General features: G+C 35.4%; 5 protein-coding genes across 5 annotated transcripts; 2 read left to right on the top strand and 3 right to left on the bottom strand.

Annotated features, from left to right (window-relative positions):
- Positions 1 to 3,551: 3,551 nt before the first annotated feature.
- F4817DRAFT_360781 (carbohydrate esterase family 15 protein) lies at positions 3,552 to 5,277 on the top strand (the record flags this gene model as incomplete). The annotated part of the gene is made up of 5 exons (XM_049306321.1): positions 3,552 to 3,609; positions 3,810 to 4,071; positions 4,167 to 4,453; positions 4,542 to 5,055; positions 5,142 to 5,277. The coding sequence occupies 5 exons, from the start codon at positions 3,552 to 3,554 to the stop codon at positions 5,275 to 5,277; spliced, it is 1,257 nt and encodes a 418-aa protein (XP_049156227.1).
- A 253-nt stretch (positions 5,278 to 5,530) lies between these two features.
- F4817DRAFT_360782 (Zinc/iron permease) lies at positions 5,531 to 7,068 on the bottom strand (the record flags this gene model as incomplete). The annotated part of the gene is made up of 3 exons (XM_049306322.1): positions 5,531 to 6,696; positions 6,780 to 6,962; positions 7,047 to 7,068. The coding sequence occupies 3 exons, from the start codon at positions 7,066 to 7,068 to the stop codon at positions 5,531 to 5,533; spliced, it is 1,371 nt and encodes a 456-aa protein (XP_049156228.1).
- Positions 7,069 to 7,431: 363 nt separating this feature from the next.
- Positions 7,432 to 8,908, bottom strand: F4817DRAFT_346703 (uncharacterized protein). Its single transcript, XM_049304448.1, has 4 exons — positions 8,495 to 8,908; positions 8,268 to 8,442; positions 8,090 to 8,210; positions 7,432 to 8,029 (listed from the first exon to the last, which is right to left on the bottom strand). The coding sequence occupies exons 1-4, from the start codon at positions 8,728 to 8,730 to the stop codon at positions 7,590 to 7,592; spliced, it is 972 nt and encodes a 323-aa protein (XP_049156229.1). The 5' UTR covers positions 8,731 to 8,908; the 3' UTR covers positions 7,432 to 7,589.
- Positions 8,909 to 12,980: 4,072 nt separating this feature from the next.
- On the top strand, positions 12,981 to 14,494 carry F4817DRAFT_346705 (Ribonuclease/ribotoxin). Its single transcript, XM_049304449.1, has 2 exons — positions 12,981 to 13,160; positions 13,239 to 14,494. The coding sequence occupies exon 2, from the start codon at positions 13,622 to 13,624 to the stop codon at positions 14,186 to 14,188; it is 567 nt and encodes a 188-aa protein (XP_049156230.1). The 5' UTR covers positions 12,981 to 13,160; positions 13,239 to 13,621; the 3' UTR covers positions 14,189 to 14,494.
- A 367-nt stretch (positions 14,495 to 14,861) lies between these two features.
- Positions 14,862 to 15,950, bottom strand: F4817DRAFT_346707 (uncharacterized protein). Its single transcript, XM_049304450.1, has one exon. It carries the CDS (start codon positions 15,308 to 15,310, stop codon positions 15,011 to 15,013), a length of 300 nt encoding a protein of 99 aa, XP_049156231.1. The 5' UTR covers positions 15,311 to 15,950; the 3' UTR covers positions 14,862 to 15,010.
- Between the last annotated feature and the right edge of the window lie 1,535 nt (positions 15,951 to 17,485).

A 17,485-nucleotide genomic window follows, 5' to 3' on the forward strand; every position in this document is an offset into this window, starting at 1 on the left:
CTATAAGAGATTTCCTTGGGATGTCTGAGAATATATAGCTGAATTCCATAATTCGACAGGCTCGAACATATTGTGTCTTTAGTACCTGTGAAGTGATTGTAGCCCAGCTTAACCACAGGGATCAGAATATTTATCTAATTGGCATTGTGGCTTCCAGGCTACCTTGGTAGTAGATGAAAAGTCCAAATTGGTACATGTCTAGTATAAATGATGGCATACGTGGGACAAGATAATGGCTTGCTGATGAGTTGCTCATTGGGGTATGTAGACGTGTTTATGGCTTCCAGCGTGAGATTAGTACCTTGTAGCCTACCTGATATCTGTACTTCTGAAGCTCCATCTCGAAATTTTCTAAAATATTAGCCGTCGCGTAACAATACTGTCATTCTACGATCACGGTCTCCGAGACATCTACCTTGTCTTAAGTCTAGTTGCCAACGGCCTCTGAATTTAGGTTAAAGTACACGATGTGGCATATTCCTCTCACAACATACCTAGCCAAGTACCGTACTCCATCTACGAATCCATAGATAACAGGCCTTCCATTACCATACCTAACATCTACCTATTCATCCATCCATAGGTACCTAAGGTAGTAATCAAACACCACCAAGCCGTAGCACGTCCCATTACATTCCCTCATACCAAAGTCCAAACAGACAGACAGACAGACAGATAAATCTCTTCCTCGACCCACGGCACCAGGCCGAGTAATCAACGAAAAAAAAAAAAGGTTGTGTGTGTCTGTGACTCGCCCCAAGGGGTGATCTGCGTTTCCAAAAATTCGTGCACGACAGACATGCACTAGATTTACTAAAAAGGGGAGTTTTCCAAAAATTGACCAGCGCAACACACTTGTCGATTCCCCGCGTGTGCGGGTACTAGGCAGCAGAGCCAAAAATGGCGACAAACAAAGGAAATAAAAGAAAAGGCTGCGGGCCGGGGAGGCATGGGGAAGAAAAGAGAAGAGAAGGGAGGGAAGGGAATTGGAGGAGTGGTGGGAGGCGAACTTGTTTATATATTTTCTGCTGGGGCGGTGACGGGGTGTTCTGCCGTTGGTGCCAGGTGTTGGGTGCTGGTTTTCTGCGTGTGGGCAGTGTTGGGAAGTGTTGGGAAGTGTTGATGGGGTGGATCTTGTAGCTACGGTGACTCAGGGATTTATTTAGGTTAGGTACTCACTGCCTATAGTACCTAACGCATATAAAAGGTAACTAGTAGCTTGATCCTAACCCTAATCTTAATAATCAACGATGTTGCCACTACCTATTCTAGGAATCACAATGGGGGTGTTGCCTAGATACGGCGACGATAAGGTTGGTGATAGTTGCATTTTAGAAGCAGCGGTGGTGTTTTGTGGGAGATAAGGGGTGCCTACCTAAGCTACGTTACTACCGTCATGGATGCTGTCGTTCTTGCTTAAATGGCAGTAGGGATGGGGATAGTGAATTATGGCTGATGTCTAAGGTTTCTTATGGTCAGGATGTACTTGATAATTTGAAACCCCGTTTTAAGTACTATGGTTCCATCCTTTATAATCTTCTTAGGGAGGGCCTTCTTAACCTTATATACAAGATACAGTATATCGTGGGAGACTAGAAATTGATAGGCACCCCCTTTTTTTACCCCTATTTTTAGCTTTATGTTAGGTATTTCGCGACTCTCTTAGCTCCTTTAATTTCTACCTAAAAAATTGCATACCTTACTATAAACGATATGTGAATCTTAGTAGGCATTGTTATCGTTTAAATACCTTAAATAGAATAGGGGAATATCATAAGCAGGCGATTCGTAAATATAGCACGATAGATTTAACAGGTTGAATATACCTAAGCCATACATCCATAAAACATAGGAATAAAATTAAAGTGAGCATTTAACGAACCTAGTTAAATAAGAGTCTTAACAGGGGGCTTAGATATATGTTACTAGAGTCCATTAGATTACATGTCTAGTGTCTCTCACCAAACCAACAATACACATCCGCTCTCGCAGCTCTCAACACAACCACCGACAATTCTAGAACTTAATTCCGACGTGACCGACCTAGAAAGCATGAACAACAACACCGGCTAGGAATAAAATACGGAAGGAAAGCAAAAGGAAACAAAAGATAAAAAATAAACGTACAACACCGGGGATTCGCTGGTCGTCACCGACCCAACTACTAATCCAGCGGTATCTGGCTTATCTAGGGGAGAGCGGACGGGATCCCGAGTTTTCCAGATCCTATGGTCGTACGTGATAGTCCTAAGTGTTGAAATGACTTATATACTTTCTGCTTGCCACAAAGAGTAGGAGGGTAGGGGGGACATGGCAGGTAGGCATTAAGAACGGAAGAACAGGTGGGTAGAACTTGATAGTATATAACGGAATCAAGACGCTTCACAAGTTTTATATGATTATAATAGTAAGCTAGAAACATATTTCTTACGTGGGCGTTGACGTGGCCTTTTACTTGGCTTTTGTTCGTGATGTAATTATCTCGTGTTGGATCTTAAACCCGCGTCAACCATTGAACGAAGAGCAATCCGCTTTCTGTTATAAATATCTTGGCAAAATTCTCATTTCATTAATTGTCCATTTTCAAGTCGCATCATGCGTCGGACTACTTCAGTCATAAGAATTAAAAATAAGGGGTAGGTTTAAATGATGCTATGTAATACGCATTTAGGTAAACACCAAATAACTATAGAAAATAAGCCCGTAACTTTCTAATCTTTAAACTAAGTGTTAAGTTGCGTGAAGCAAGAATATGAGCAAAATATCTTACTATCGCCTATATACGTAGGCACGCGTGTATTATCCTGTGCCGGAGACTTCCGGGCGGGAACGGAAGATGGAACGGGGTGGGGGCCGGTATGAATCGGTCAAATTCCGTTATTCCTCGTTCTTAGCAACGGACCAAAAATAGTCACTGCCGGATACATACCTTGCGCTTAATATTTCCACGCTTTTCGTACAAGTACTGTATATAGCATAAAGGTAGGTAGTTATCTTTAACACATAATGCAAAGATTCTACAACAGCTATGCAAACTGAAAATATGGGACGATGGCCGTACTAGACTTCGGTGTTAAATGAGATTAGGTAGTATACCGCTTCAGATGAAAATATACACAATAACCAATGGCCCGATAAAAATAGCTTCTCCGCATCAATCCGACCATACCCTGGGGTAGTGGTGAACTGTGTTTACACTTACCGGCTAAAGTCTCGATATCACCCTGGACGGTCTAGCCGCCTGGACCCTCAAAGATCCTAGCGCGTGGCCTTTTCATCTCGATCCGGGTCTTGGAGTATAGGATGTTTTCTGCTGAACTGTATTGCTGGAGAACTTCTAATCCGTAATAGAAAAGGTGAACTACAATCCACGGGTACGATCGGAAAATCAGTGTAAGCAGGAGAAGAGAGACATTAGAAAAAAAAGAAAAAGAAAGAAGTTTACATAAAAATATACTATTGCACCTGATCGACGAGCCTCAAGGATATGTTAACCACCTATATGCTACCAGAAATACCCGGCCAGCTGTCTCGGGGTAGCGGCAATATCGATGTACGGCAAGGAGGCCCAAGTTCCGGGGCGAGCCGATGTGACCTCACCGCTACCGCGTATGTGATCATATATTAGTTCTTCGTCGCCTCCACGAGCCCTCGAAAATAACCCACGCTCTCGATCCTACAACTTATCCTACCTGCGTCTATCCTCGAAGGTCCGTTACCCAACATGCCTTTCCCCAAGCGCGCCGCCATCATTGGTGTAGTAGCCCTCCCGTGGTTAGGAGCAGCCATCCCAGCAGTGCCGGCTCCAGTCGCAGCACCGACAGCAGCAGCCGAATGCGCGCCGGTCCCGTCGGCGGGAAAGTACCCCACGTGGGAAAAGCTGCCGAAGCAGACGACGCTTCCGGACCCCTGGCTACCGCTAGCTTACACGACGACTGATAGCGAGGGCGGCAGCGATCCCTCTTTCGCGTCCGACGTGATGGCGGGTAAGGGCAAGAACCGGATCCAGACACCCGAGGAATGGTACCAATGCCGCCAGCCCGAGCTCCTCCAGATGTTGCAGGAGTACCAGTAAGTCCACCGGCAAGAATGCGTTCCTGCGGGATACCAAGCCCCTTCAGCAGTAAGGGGAATTGGGGTGCTAGATTCTAACACCACGTTCGTAGATACGGGTACTACCCCGACCACTCGCAAGAAACAGTCAAAGCCACACGCAGCGGCAACACGGTAAACATTGAAGTAACAGCCGGCGGCAAGACCGGCAAATTCAGCGCCACCCTAGCGCTACCCTCGACGAAGCCCGCACCCGTCGTCATCAACATCGGCGGCATGACCGACCAGCCATACCTGCAAGCCGGCATCGCCGTCGTCGGCTTCGACTACACCCGCGTCGCCGCCGATAGCAACGCTAAGACAGGCGCGTTCTGGGATATCTACAACGGCCGGGACATCGGTACGAAGAAGCCATCCTACCTACCCACCTACCTACCTACACTTGTTATTTATTCCGAAATAACCCCCAAGACTAACCCCCCCCACAGGCGTCCTCACAGCATGGGCATGGGGCTTCCACCGCGTGCTAGACGCCCTCAACGCCACCGTCCCCGAGATCGACAGCGCCCGCGTCGGCGTAACCGGGTGCTCGCGCCTCGGCAAAGCGGCTCTCGCCGCCGGGCTGCTGGACAAGCGCATCACGCTGACCATGCCCATGAGCAGCGGCGTCCAGGGGCTAGGCCCGTACCGGTACCACGGGCTGAGCGGGCAGGACGAGACGCTCGAGAACAGCAAGAGCGGCGCGGGGTGGTGGACGGACAATACCCTGGGGACCTTCGTCAACCACGCGGAGAATCTGCCGTATGACGCGCATACTATTGCTGCTGCGATTGCGCCGCGCGCCCTTGTTATTGACCAGGGCACTGGTGACCAGTTTACTAACTCGAAGGGCACTTCGGTTGTTGTGTACCCGGCTGCGAAGCTTGTTTACGACTGGTTGGGTGTTCCGGACCAGATTGCGATGTCTGTTCGTGGTGGCGGCCACTGCGATATGAGCGGATTGTAAGTACCCCTTCTTCGATGCTTTAGAAACTCCCCTCATTTGCCGCCTTGACCTCGATCGGCTTCATTGCTAACTCCGACCCTAGCAACAGCGTCCTCCCCTTTGTGACCAAGGTCCTCCAGAACCAGACCATCACCAAGGACTACAATGACCTCGGCAGCTACGGCTCCCCAATGTCGACGACCTACCCCTGGGCAACCGCGGTACCTAAAGCAGCCTGAATTGCTTGAGATTGGTAGGATATATTTCGGGACACGCTTGTATAAAAAAGACCAGACCGGTGAAAGACAATATCTTGACATTAGCTCCAAGTAAATTTTTTCATGTGACCGTGACAACTCCAGAATTAGACTTAACCTCTGATCGAAGTGACAAGATCCCATCTACCTAGTAGCCATCTATATCATTCCTTATGTCAGATAGCCCCTATCCGGAAACGCCAAAATTTTACAACCAGGAATCTATCAATTAGATTTACGCAAAGGCACCAACAAGAGCCATGAGGGTGGCACCCGCTAGTACAGCCAAGCCAGCATTTCTTCTCTTCTTCCCGTTCAACGTCTTATAGCTCTTCTCGGTAAGGAAGTCCTCAGAAAGCAGCTGCACCAAGCCCGCGAACAGCAGAAGGCCGCTCGAGATGGCGTTCATAAAGCCGACCATGAGCAAGCCCGTCTGGCTGCGCGGGTCGTACAACCTATGCACAGCGAGCCCGATAGCCTGACCGATGGGAGTAGTAAGCCCATACGCCAAGACCATTAGCCAGGGACGTAGAGATGATCGGGGGAATTGGATCGCGGCTATACGAGATCCGAGGGCGAGGCCTTCAAAGGTCTGGTGGAATGCGATGGCGATCAAGAAAACCACGAAAGGGGGTCCTGTAGCAACCGACACAGCCATGCCGATGAATATACTATGAAATAGGATTCCGGCCTCCAGTAACATGCACTGAAGCATTAGTCGTTTCTGCTCTTCGGGTGTTAGCGGGCTTTGGGATATGCCAGATTCAGAATGTCGTCTTCTATGGTTGCTTCCGTTAGGATGGGCAAGGGGTTGTGCGTCGTCTTCCGCAGTGGGGTCGAGCTCATTGAGATCGAGGTTGAGATCTTCGTCATCGTTATCGTCCGAATCATTCTCCCCGTCATCGTTATTGTTAAAATGTTTCTTATTTGGCGGCGATACGACGATCGGCGTGGATTCTGGAAGTGGGGAAACATCTGCCATTAGACCCCTACTGGAGCTCATATCACCGAGCGCAATATCCGTCGGCCTGTGGCTCGCAGCTCTTCTTGCCGACAATCCACCATTAGTCGTGGCATTCTTGCCTTCTTCCTGCAACTCTTCATCTTCCGAGTTCCACGCGTGGCCATGCGAATGACCAGCACCCCTAGTCGTCAGATACGATTCCAACGCCACAACAACCAGAACTGAAACCATAGCTACCAACCCCGCCATGGGTTGGTATCCTTCGCTGAATGCATGAGGGAGACAGGGGTCGGTCAAAGATAGGAAAGCAGTCGGAAGAAGGTGAACAAAAGCGGTTGCGAGTAGGACACCCGTGCCAAAGTGTTGGCTGAGGAATACAATCGTATTGGCTCGACGACTCTTGGAGGATTGGCGGGAGAAGAGGGGAAAACCGCAAGCTACGAATCGTCGCACAATCCCAGTTAGCATATCCAGTCCAAACTAATGAAACTCAGCAGCAGCTGTAACTTTGATATCTTACCCAGCGTGCTTAGTGTAAGTATGAGGAATAAAGCGAAGACATGAAGCGCGGTATTGTATGCGCCTCGCTCGCCCGATCCACAAGCTGGCTTTTCGGTATCGGGCGTGGAACTTCCATGGCCATGCTGTCTTTTTGATAGCTCAGCAAGGAGTAGGTCGGTGGGAACAGAGGTCCAGGAGATATCTACAGAAAGGACAAGTTAATAGGTTGGTCTGCTGAGGTGAAGTTTAATAATCATGTAGAAGCTTGACTTGTTTGCATCCGTACCTCCCGAGTTAGATATGTCCATTATGAAATAGATTATAGAAGCGACGGAAGTAAAGCAGCTTATAAGAAATTGAGTTTATCAATATGTAACATCTTTGCAGGAATGCCAGAGTTCCCTAAGAAGTTGTGATGTTCAAGCGAGCCGGCGCAAACTTACGTCAGGGAATTTTGTAGTTTCTCATTGTTCAGTTGCTCCCTTGATTTGAGTTGGGGACACCTTCTGTATTGTAGCTGTAACGCGCTAAAATTAACGTCACTTCCTCAGATACAGAGCTACCAGTATCCTAGCAGCCTAGCAGCTTAGGTCGGCGGAGCACTTTGCCGACATCCTACTATTTAGGTATTTTAAGAACTTGGAAGTACCATGGAATGCGATATGAGGTAATTCATCTAATAACAACATTATTCATCGACACTTCTATAACTAGCACTTCTGGTAAGTATCAAGAATATTACACCATTATAAAAATCAATTATCAAACACGCTCGCAATTCTATCAATTCCTTTATTGAACCAAGTTGCTCACCCTTGTATTCTTTCCATCAGGCCTCTTCATTCTCGATCTGACTCATTTTCTCCACCATTTTCTTAGCGACATCTATCGTCTCTTGTCTTACCACCCTATCGAGGCCAGATACCCATTCTGCCCTTTCCTTCCATAGCTTCCATCTACCCCAGCTAAATCCAGGCTTACCCGTCCATAAGCCATCGCTCGACTCGAGATTAAAACTCTCTTCGCAGTTGTAAATTATCTCTCCGGCATGCAGGATCCATTGTGCCGCGATAGGCACATTGGCATTCAATAGCCGAACGTTGTCTCCCTTAACATCAGCCGCTTCTGCCGGAGTCTGCTCGAAGGCAGCATAAAAATCCCTTACTGCCCATGACAGAAAATCGTTGGCATCGACAAGCTGCCGGGCACAAAGCTGGGCCGTGAATGCGGTCACTGCTATATGCTCTTCGGAATAGGCCAATTCATCCCCTATCGAGTGTTAACTCTCCGTACATAGGTAGATAAGCGGACGCAAGACGTATCACTCACGATCATAGACATTCTCTCCCCATACTTCTGCCAGTTTCGGAAGTTCAGGCCACTTGACGGCTGTTTCTCCCTTGATTACGAGGTCTGGAAGTTGCCGAATAGCATCTACCAATTTGACCAACTTCAAACGGTCAGATCAAGAAAAAGAAAATAGACCGTCTCAGTAGTGACAGTTTACCTTAGCATGGTGCTCGGGAAACTTTTTTGCTGTCTCCTGGAGCAGCATCCATATACCCCATAAAGATCCGCTGGCCACATCAGCACTGCGAGATGCAGCAATATCGCTTGTAAACCTCGTAGCTGCTTCCTCATGGTTGATGTTCCCTCGGAGAAGCTCGCGGAGAGCATTCGCCCTATCGGCGATTAGCTAGCCTTAAGGTAAAGGTAAAGACGACGAAAGCTCACTCATTTCGCGTCGGACCCCATCGATCTGCGATCTTTTTGTCAAGGAATGAATCGATTGACGGTGCCATTTTACAAGAGATAATTAGCTGATAAGGGGTTTTGAGTTGGAGATGCGAATAATGGGACACGAAAACCCAAGGAAAAGTCAGCCGCGATAACTTAAGAAGGGAGACTCTACAAAGACTGTGTTGCTTGAATAATTTAATAATCACGTGTCTTTTGAGATAGGTATGCATGTAGTAAAGTCTGCAATACCTGTAATACCTACACCAGACTATCCGCTAGGTCTCAGGTGCCGCATTACTAGTAAAGGGAGGATTCGTAGGATCTAGATTAGAGGAGCATCATATCAACTTATAATAAGGCGGTGTTTAAGCAGTAACTTTAACAGCACAACCCAACTTTTATAACAGCACAACCTATTTACTTTTCTACGTGTAATAAGGTCTAAAACCTACACCCACTTGATTTATATTGGGATTAACTTAACCCTTTAACAATTATAGATTTTTACCCGGTTATATACATTATAATATAATAATTAATTAAATTTAATTAAAATATTACTTTTTTATTTTAAAACTATTATTATACTTTAATATAATAATACATAAATATTTATTATAATATTTTTTATTTAATTTAAACTTATAATTTTTTTAAAATTTAATATAATTATTTTATTAATTAAAATTTTATTTTAACGTATATAACTTTTTATTAATTTTACCAATTTAACTTTTTTAACTTTAAATCGTATAAATTTTTTAATTAAATTTTTAACAATTAATCGTAATAAATTTTTATATAATAAAAAGCTTTTATTATAATATAATTTATAATAATTTTTTAAATTATATAATAAAGTTTATAACATATATAATAACTTAATTTTTAAATAAAATTTTTAAGTTATAATTAATAAAAACGCATAATTTAAAGTTAAAAAAAACAATTATAACTTTAAAAGTTTTATATAATATTATTAATTTATATGTAATAAATTCGGGAAATATTATATTTAAAGTTATAAAAATCGTTAATAAAAAACACAATTTTATAATTACTTATATAAAGTTATTATTATACATTAAAAAAAGTAAAATTATTAAATTATAAAAATAATAAAAGTTTTTTATAATTATAAATTAAGTAATAACGCCATTAACATTAATTATAAACAAACGTAATATAATAATTATAATTTTAAAATAATTATTTTATAATTATTAAAAATTAAGTCGTTAATTATAAATTAAATTGTTAATTTTTTATTAAATAATAATTTTAAATTTAATTAATTTAAGTTTTATATATAATTTAAACTTAAAGTTAATTTAAACAATCTTTTTAATTTAAATTAAAATAATAATAAATTATATAATTTAATATAATAATAAAATATTACAATTATGTTAAATAATGTTGTAAATATTAAGGTAAATTTTAAAAAAAAATTAAAAAATAAATTTATAAACATTTAATTATTAATAAAAAAGTTATAATAATATAAAAAGGTTTATAATATTAATTATAAAGTTAATATAAATTTAATAATTAAAAAAGTAATTTATTTATTTTAAATTTTTAAATGGTATTTTTATATATAATAATGTAATTTTAAAGTTTTATTATTTAATAATATATATAAAATAACATTAATAATTTTATTTTATATTTTATATTAATATATATAATATAAGTTAATTAATTTAATATGTTATTATTAAATATTATAAGTATTATATTATTATATATTAATTTTTATATTATTTTTAACCTTGTTTTTAACGAAGTTAAAGTTAATTTTATATAATAATTAAAGTATTTAAATAAGTTATAAATATAATACAAAATTTGGGAATTTATTATAATATTAAATGATTTTTTAAAAGTATTTAAAAAAGTTGTAAATTTAATATTTATATTATTATTATAACAATTATATATATAATATATTATAAAAAACGTTATTTATTATATTATAAAAAAGTGGATTAAATTAATAATAATAATAAATGATTTATTATTTAAAGTTAATAAAAAATATGTTATTAATAATAAAATTGTTTTAAATAATAATTAACTTAATTTAATTTTTTTTTTATATAAAAGATTTATTAATAATAAAGTTAATAAAATTAACGAAAATTCCGAAAAAATTAAAGATAATTTAAAAACTAATTAAAATATTATAAATATTAAAGTTAAAACCTTTTTTTTATAACTTTAAAAATTAATCTTTAATATTAAAAAGTGGTTTAATAATTAAAATGGTTTTATAAAAGTTTAAAAAGTTATTATTTATATAAATATAAAAGAAATATTTTAAATTATATAAACTTTATTAAAAAAGAAATATTAACATTAAATATATAAATAATATTTTTTTTTTAAAGTAAATTAAATTAATAAAAGGTTTAAATTTAATTAAATATAATTTATTAATATTTATTTTTATTATTACAATCGTTTTTTTAAGTTAAATATAATAAAATGTTATAATATAATTATTTTTTAATAAAAGTATAATAATTATTACATTTTTAACTTTTAATATTAAAAAATATTATAATATTTTAAATAAAGTTAATTAATTATAAAATTTATACATTAAAATAAAGTTTTTTATTAATTTACTTTTTACTTATTTAAAAAAACGGTAACGCATACAAATATTTATTTTTAATTATTTAATAAATTTAATATTTTATTTTTTTAAAATATTTATAATTTTTAAGTTTTTTTTATTAATTAATTTTTTATATAGTTTTTATTAATTATTTAATTTAATATTATTTTTTTTAACGTAATTAATATTATTAATTTATTGTATTTTAAATATATAATTATAAAATAATTATTATTAATTAATTTAAAATAATATATAAATATTTAAAATGTTATATTAAATATTAATATTATAATTTTAAAATATTATATATTAAAATATATAATATATGTGTAAATTATAAAGTTATATATAAATTAAAGGTTTAAAAAGTTAAGTTTTAAAGTTTTTTTAAATATTGTTAAATAAAGATATTTTATAACGTATTATATTATATATTATTTAAAATTTTAAAATAAATTTAAAGGTAATATAAATTAATGTATTAAAATTATTTAATTTGGTATAATAATAATATTTTTTAATTAATTTATAAAAATCTATTTATAAAATAATGGGATTTATTTTATAAATATGTTTTTTTTAATTTATTATATGTTAAAAAAAATTGGTTAAATTTGGTTAAATTTTAAACTTTTAAAATGATTGATATTAAACATTATTAATGGTTTTATTTTAACAATAGTTTAAATTTAACCGAAAAAAAAATAAAAGATTTTAAGATTTAAAATTTTAAGTTATTTAAAAGTTATAAACGTTAAAAAACATACTTTAAAAAATTGTTTTTTAAAACGTTATAATAAAATTTAAATGAAATTACTTTTATTAATTTTAAAAAACACGAGTTTAATTTAATTTTAAAGTTTTATAATTAATTTTTAAAGTAAGTTAATTATAATAATTATCGAATATAATTATATAATAAAGTTTTAACTTTAAATGTAAAGTTTATTTAATATTAATAAAAACACAAAATAAAAATTAATTAATAAAAAGTTATTATTATTAATTTAATTATATTAATTTAAAATTAATAAAATTAATTAAATATAATAAATTAATAAATAATAACTTTAATAATAACATTAATATAATTATTTTAATAATAATATATATAATAATATATAATTTTTTTATTTTTAACGTTAATATTAATAAAACTTAATATTATATTTAATTTTTATAAATTATAAAATTTATAAAATTAATTATAAAGTTTATAAAATTATTAATAATAATTTTTAAAGTTTTTTTAATAAAGTTAATAATTTATAATTTAATAATAATAAATATTTATTATATTATTTTAACAATTTATAAAATAATTAAATTAATAACAAAATTAATATAATTAATTAAATTAACAGTTTTAATTATTATATTATTATTTTAATTAAATATATAAAATTTATTAAAGTTATAATAATAATAAATAATTAAAAAATTAAATAAATTAAATATTATAAATAATTATATAAAATTAATTATATAAATATATTAATTTAAAAATTTATAAATGTATATTTAATTTAATTATAAATAAGTTAATAATTAATTATAAATTATTAACTTTTTTATTATTTTTATTATTTTTATTTAATTAATTATTATATTATAATATATATAATTAAATAAAAGTTTATAATTATTAAAAGGTTAAATTAATTTTAATATAAATTAAATGGGTGTAAGTTTTAAACCTTATTATACATAAAAAAGTGGATGGGCTGTGTTGTTATAAAAGTTGGGCTGTGTTATTAAAGTTACTGGTGTTTAAGCCTTATTAACAAAAAGAGCTCTAACGTAAAAGGGCATGCGCCAAGCTTAAATCGTGTGGGTACACAGCTGAGCCTCCTGATCCTCAGCACGCTAGGCAAGCTGAAAATAAGCTAGAAACAAACTGTTTACAAAAAAGATTTGAAGTTTACAATATATTAGAAAAGTCAATTAAGCTCCTTCCGTTTATGCCAACCCACGCCATCGTTAAGCCTTACGGAAATTCCCAACTTCCATCTACAGCTTAAACCCATCGCAGTATGCAACCCAATGCCTATTTTCGTTCATCTCTACAAGGTCTAGGTATACTTGTTCTACTAGCATTAATGACATCAGCAAATACTGAATAGTGAAACGGTATAAGCCAATTTAATAATATGTAAACCTATGCCTACCTATGCCTACCTAGGTAGTTATACACATTGGCATAGGATTTTCATCAATCATGGATCCAATCATAACTTCTCATTGGCCGTACAAGCCAGTAGATTCTATTTTGGTGATACTGCCGAGCCAGATGGAATGTCTTAGTGGATGCAGTTAGATGCCAGGAGGCTCAAAGACGAAGATGGAGTGACCAGACTATTCGACATGTATAATATATAAAGGTCTCACATCGTCCTCCGTTACCTCAAACACAATCAACAGCCAACAGCCAACACCCAAAGGCATCTTTCAATCATTTCTAAATATCACATTCATTTCGAAACGTCTTCACAATGAAGCCAATTACGTTCCTTACCACCGCTCTTTTCCTCTCCCTAGGGAGCTCTCTAGTCGTCCCAGTCCAGGACATCGTCGAGATCGGCGATCTAGAAGACTCCATCGACATCCGGGAGATCGAGGCAATACTTGAGGACCGCTCCCTCGAGGACCGCGCCGTCATCCCCAAGTTCACCTACCGCGGCTTCCCCCGCAGCGCCACCTGCGCCAAGACCACCTACACCACGGCGCGGATGCACGACGCCGGCGAGCAGGCCGGCAAGCTCGAGACCCGCAACAAGAAGATCGGCAACGGGAAGTACCCCCACGTCTTCCACAACCGCGGCAAGGAGATCAAGAACTTCGAGGCCAAGTGCAAGGGCCCGCTCTACGAGTTCCCCATCCTCCAGAACAAGAAGGTCTACACCGGCGCCCGCCCCGACGACCCAGGCCCAGACCGCGTCGTCGTCAACGTCTCCGCCAAGAACAAGAAGACCGGGAAGGTCGACGTTACCTTCTGCGGCTTGATGACCCACACCGGCGCCAGGAACAGGAGCTCCTTCGTCCAGTGCCACTGGAAGTAAGCGAGGCGCTGATTTCGAGGCATTGGTTCTCGGACTTGTTGGTTGGTAGAGTGGAGAGTTAAGGGGTGGCTTGCGGGTTCAGGCAGATCGTTAGGAACGTGTATATATGACGACCTATCAGCGATAGGATTTACATAGCCCGGGTGGTTTTTTTGGTTCAATAGCCCAGGCAGGTTTATGGCCCAGGTGGTTCGGCTATCCTGGTGGTGATTACCACGTGGAAGCCTTTAGCATGTATAAATGGAGGGTTCGGTCGCATGTAGCTTAGCATAGGGACAGGCGTTTATAGACTCACTCTTCTGCATACTTTTTTTTACTTATTATTTATTTGTGACATAACTACCAACTATAGACCCCTGGTTCTGACATGTTTCTCAATTATACATAGGTAGGTATAGCTTATAAACTAGGTAAATATACTTATTGAAAGTCTTATAAAGGCATATTGCTAACGCTACCACGGTTAATAGGTACATCTAGTCTCATGATATGGCATTCTGTGATAATAATGAGCGTGGGCTGTTATGTTCTCGTCACCGAGGGTACCGGGGGTGGACTACTGCCTACCGCCAGTACCGGAATTGTTAAATTTGATCACACTATATCCTTATTCTATATTCTATCGTTCGTATTAGCGGTGTTATTTCACGCTATTGTGCACGTATATAAATACGCCGGTATAAATATATTTCAGCGAGGCAAATAACTAATAGATAGGCCGACGAAGAAGCTAGAAGAAAACCGCCCATCCTTTCGTACCGCATGTTCTTAGTGGAACTCCTGCTCGTGATATATTCCCCTATTACTCCCTACTTCCATCTTTCATGTCCTCCTCTCCATGTCCGGCGCCCCTTCCAGCTCTGCCGGTGGCACTGGTAGTTCGCGTATATGATCATCTGGGTGCTCAGCAATGATCGCTCTACCGCCAGCCTCGCGAAGGTGGTCGTCGGGCTTTTCCCGGATGATGCCCGTACCGTCACTTTCCAATAGGACATTCGGATTTGGCGGTTCGTGGTCCATCTCTAGGCTGTCCCTACGATGCTCTTGCTGGGCCTCTTGTTGCCTTATTATTTCCATAAGCTCCTTCCTCCAACGTTTGAGCCGTAGAAGAAGCCAGATCATGCCGAAAACAGTGCCTATAACAAATACTCCTATGCCTACTCCGATACCAGCCCATGCCCCTTGAGATAACTCTGACGAGGCATTGCCCGGGGGGCTTTCCGTATTGCGTCCGGTTTCGTTGTTAGTCCCATTGCATGCCAGGTTATGAATAAGGCCATTTTGATATTGGTCTACCAGCTTTGAACAGTTAAAGTCGTCGTTCCACGCTTCTATGGTGAGATTTCCCGACACTGCTGTCAAAGCTGGGAAAATATTAGGACCGGGAGAACTGGACACGCTTCAGCAATACATTTCATTCATGACAGGATATAATGCCTAAACTTATGTATCAATATACCCTCGGATGTGAATATTGTTAGCTCTTCGTAGCCCAGGAAACCAAGGTAAGGTAGTATTGACATTATCGACTAAAGATAATGTTGCAACATCCGAAAGTTGGGTTAAATCCAATGTGCAATCCGTATTTTCGTAAATAGATATATCTCCATTTATATCTGTCAATTGGCGAAAATTCAACCCGATAGCTATATTATTGCTTGCCTATAGATATGATCCAATTGAACTGATCTGCGCAAGGTTTATCATTATATACGCCTGGCCCGCCCTTAGAAAAAAGATCCGCACCTTTTACGAAACAAACGTATAAATAAAACATTACTTAATAGTCTTTTAAATAGCAAACGTGGTTATATTGCCAAAAACTAGCAAAAAAAACCTTACGTTAATAAAATCTTAACGCTTAATATTTTTTTTATTTTATTTAAATAAAAAGTTAAAAAAAATTGTAATTTATTATATAGCTACGTTAACTATTATATTTAAACTATTTAATTTTTAACATTTTAAAACATTTTTTAAACAATTAGTTATAAATTTAACAATATACGTTATAAACGATATAAAAAAAACTTTTGCAAATAAATTTAAAGCGTTTTTATTAATTATAAACGTTTTTAACGTTTTTAATATAATGTTTAAAAAAAAATTGGTTTTTTACTTTTATAAATAAAATTAACTTTTAAAAATAATTTATTAAATTAAATCTTTTATAATAAACAAATCGGCTTTAATTTACTTAAAAAATAAATCGATTTTTACAAAACTTTTTTTTTACAAAATTTTTTAAAGCTTTTCGATTTTACCAATTTTTTTTATATTTTATATCGAATTTTTTTTAAACCGAAACAATTATATAATACGTTTTAATTATATAAATAATATAGTTTTTTTTTAAATAAAATTTATTATTATCGAAATTATAAATTTATTAATTAAAAACGTAATAAACATTTTCGAATAAAAAATTAAAAACGCTATTACTTTTTTTTTAAAAAAATATAAATTTATATATTTTTATAAATAACGCAAATATATAAATTCGATAAAAGTAAACAATTTTCGAATATAATTAATTAACGGTATAATAAAATAACTGGAAATTTTTTTTAATTTTAAACTATTTTTTTTACTTTATACAAAAATATAAACATTTAAAACATTAAAAGTAATAAAACATTTAAAAAAATTAAATAAAGTATATTTAAACGCGTTTTTAATTTTTATAATAAAAATGGCCGCGGTATACGTTTTTTTTTTAATTATATATAAAACGGAAACTTAATAATTAAACTTTTATAAACCAGTAATTAAATGCGGAAGTAATATAATTAATATTTAAAAATAATAACATATAAAATTCTTTAATTTAACAATTAAAATAATAATAAAAGCAATATTATTTATTTAAAAAACCATAAATATTAAAATTTTATATTAAAAATTAAGTTTTTTATTAACAAAAGTCTTTTTTAAATAAATTTAATTTAAATTATTAATATAATTACGTAAATTAAACGTTTTATACCTTTTAGTTAAATAATTTAACTTATTATTCCGAAATAAAAAAAACAAGCCGATAATTTATTTAACGTTTTCGAAACATATATAATTATAATAAATAATAATAATAATACCATTTAACTTAAAATCGGTGTTTATAAATTAAATATGGAAAATATAACTTTTACCAATTTTAAACAATAAACGATTTAACCGGAATATATATTACGTTTAATTAAATAACATTTTATTAAAATATATAATAATATATTTAAATAAATTAAAAAATAAAGTAATAAACTGGAAATAAGTTATGTATTTATAAGTTTAAATTAT

This window comes from Daldinia loculata, assembly GCF_022478755.1.
Source record: "Daldinia loculata strain CBS 113971 unplaced genomic scaffold F4817scaffold_50, whole genome shotgun sequence".
NCBI lineage: Eukaryota > Fungi > Ascomycota > Sordariomycetes > Xylariales > Hypoxylaceae > Daldinia > Daldinia loculata.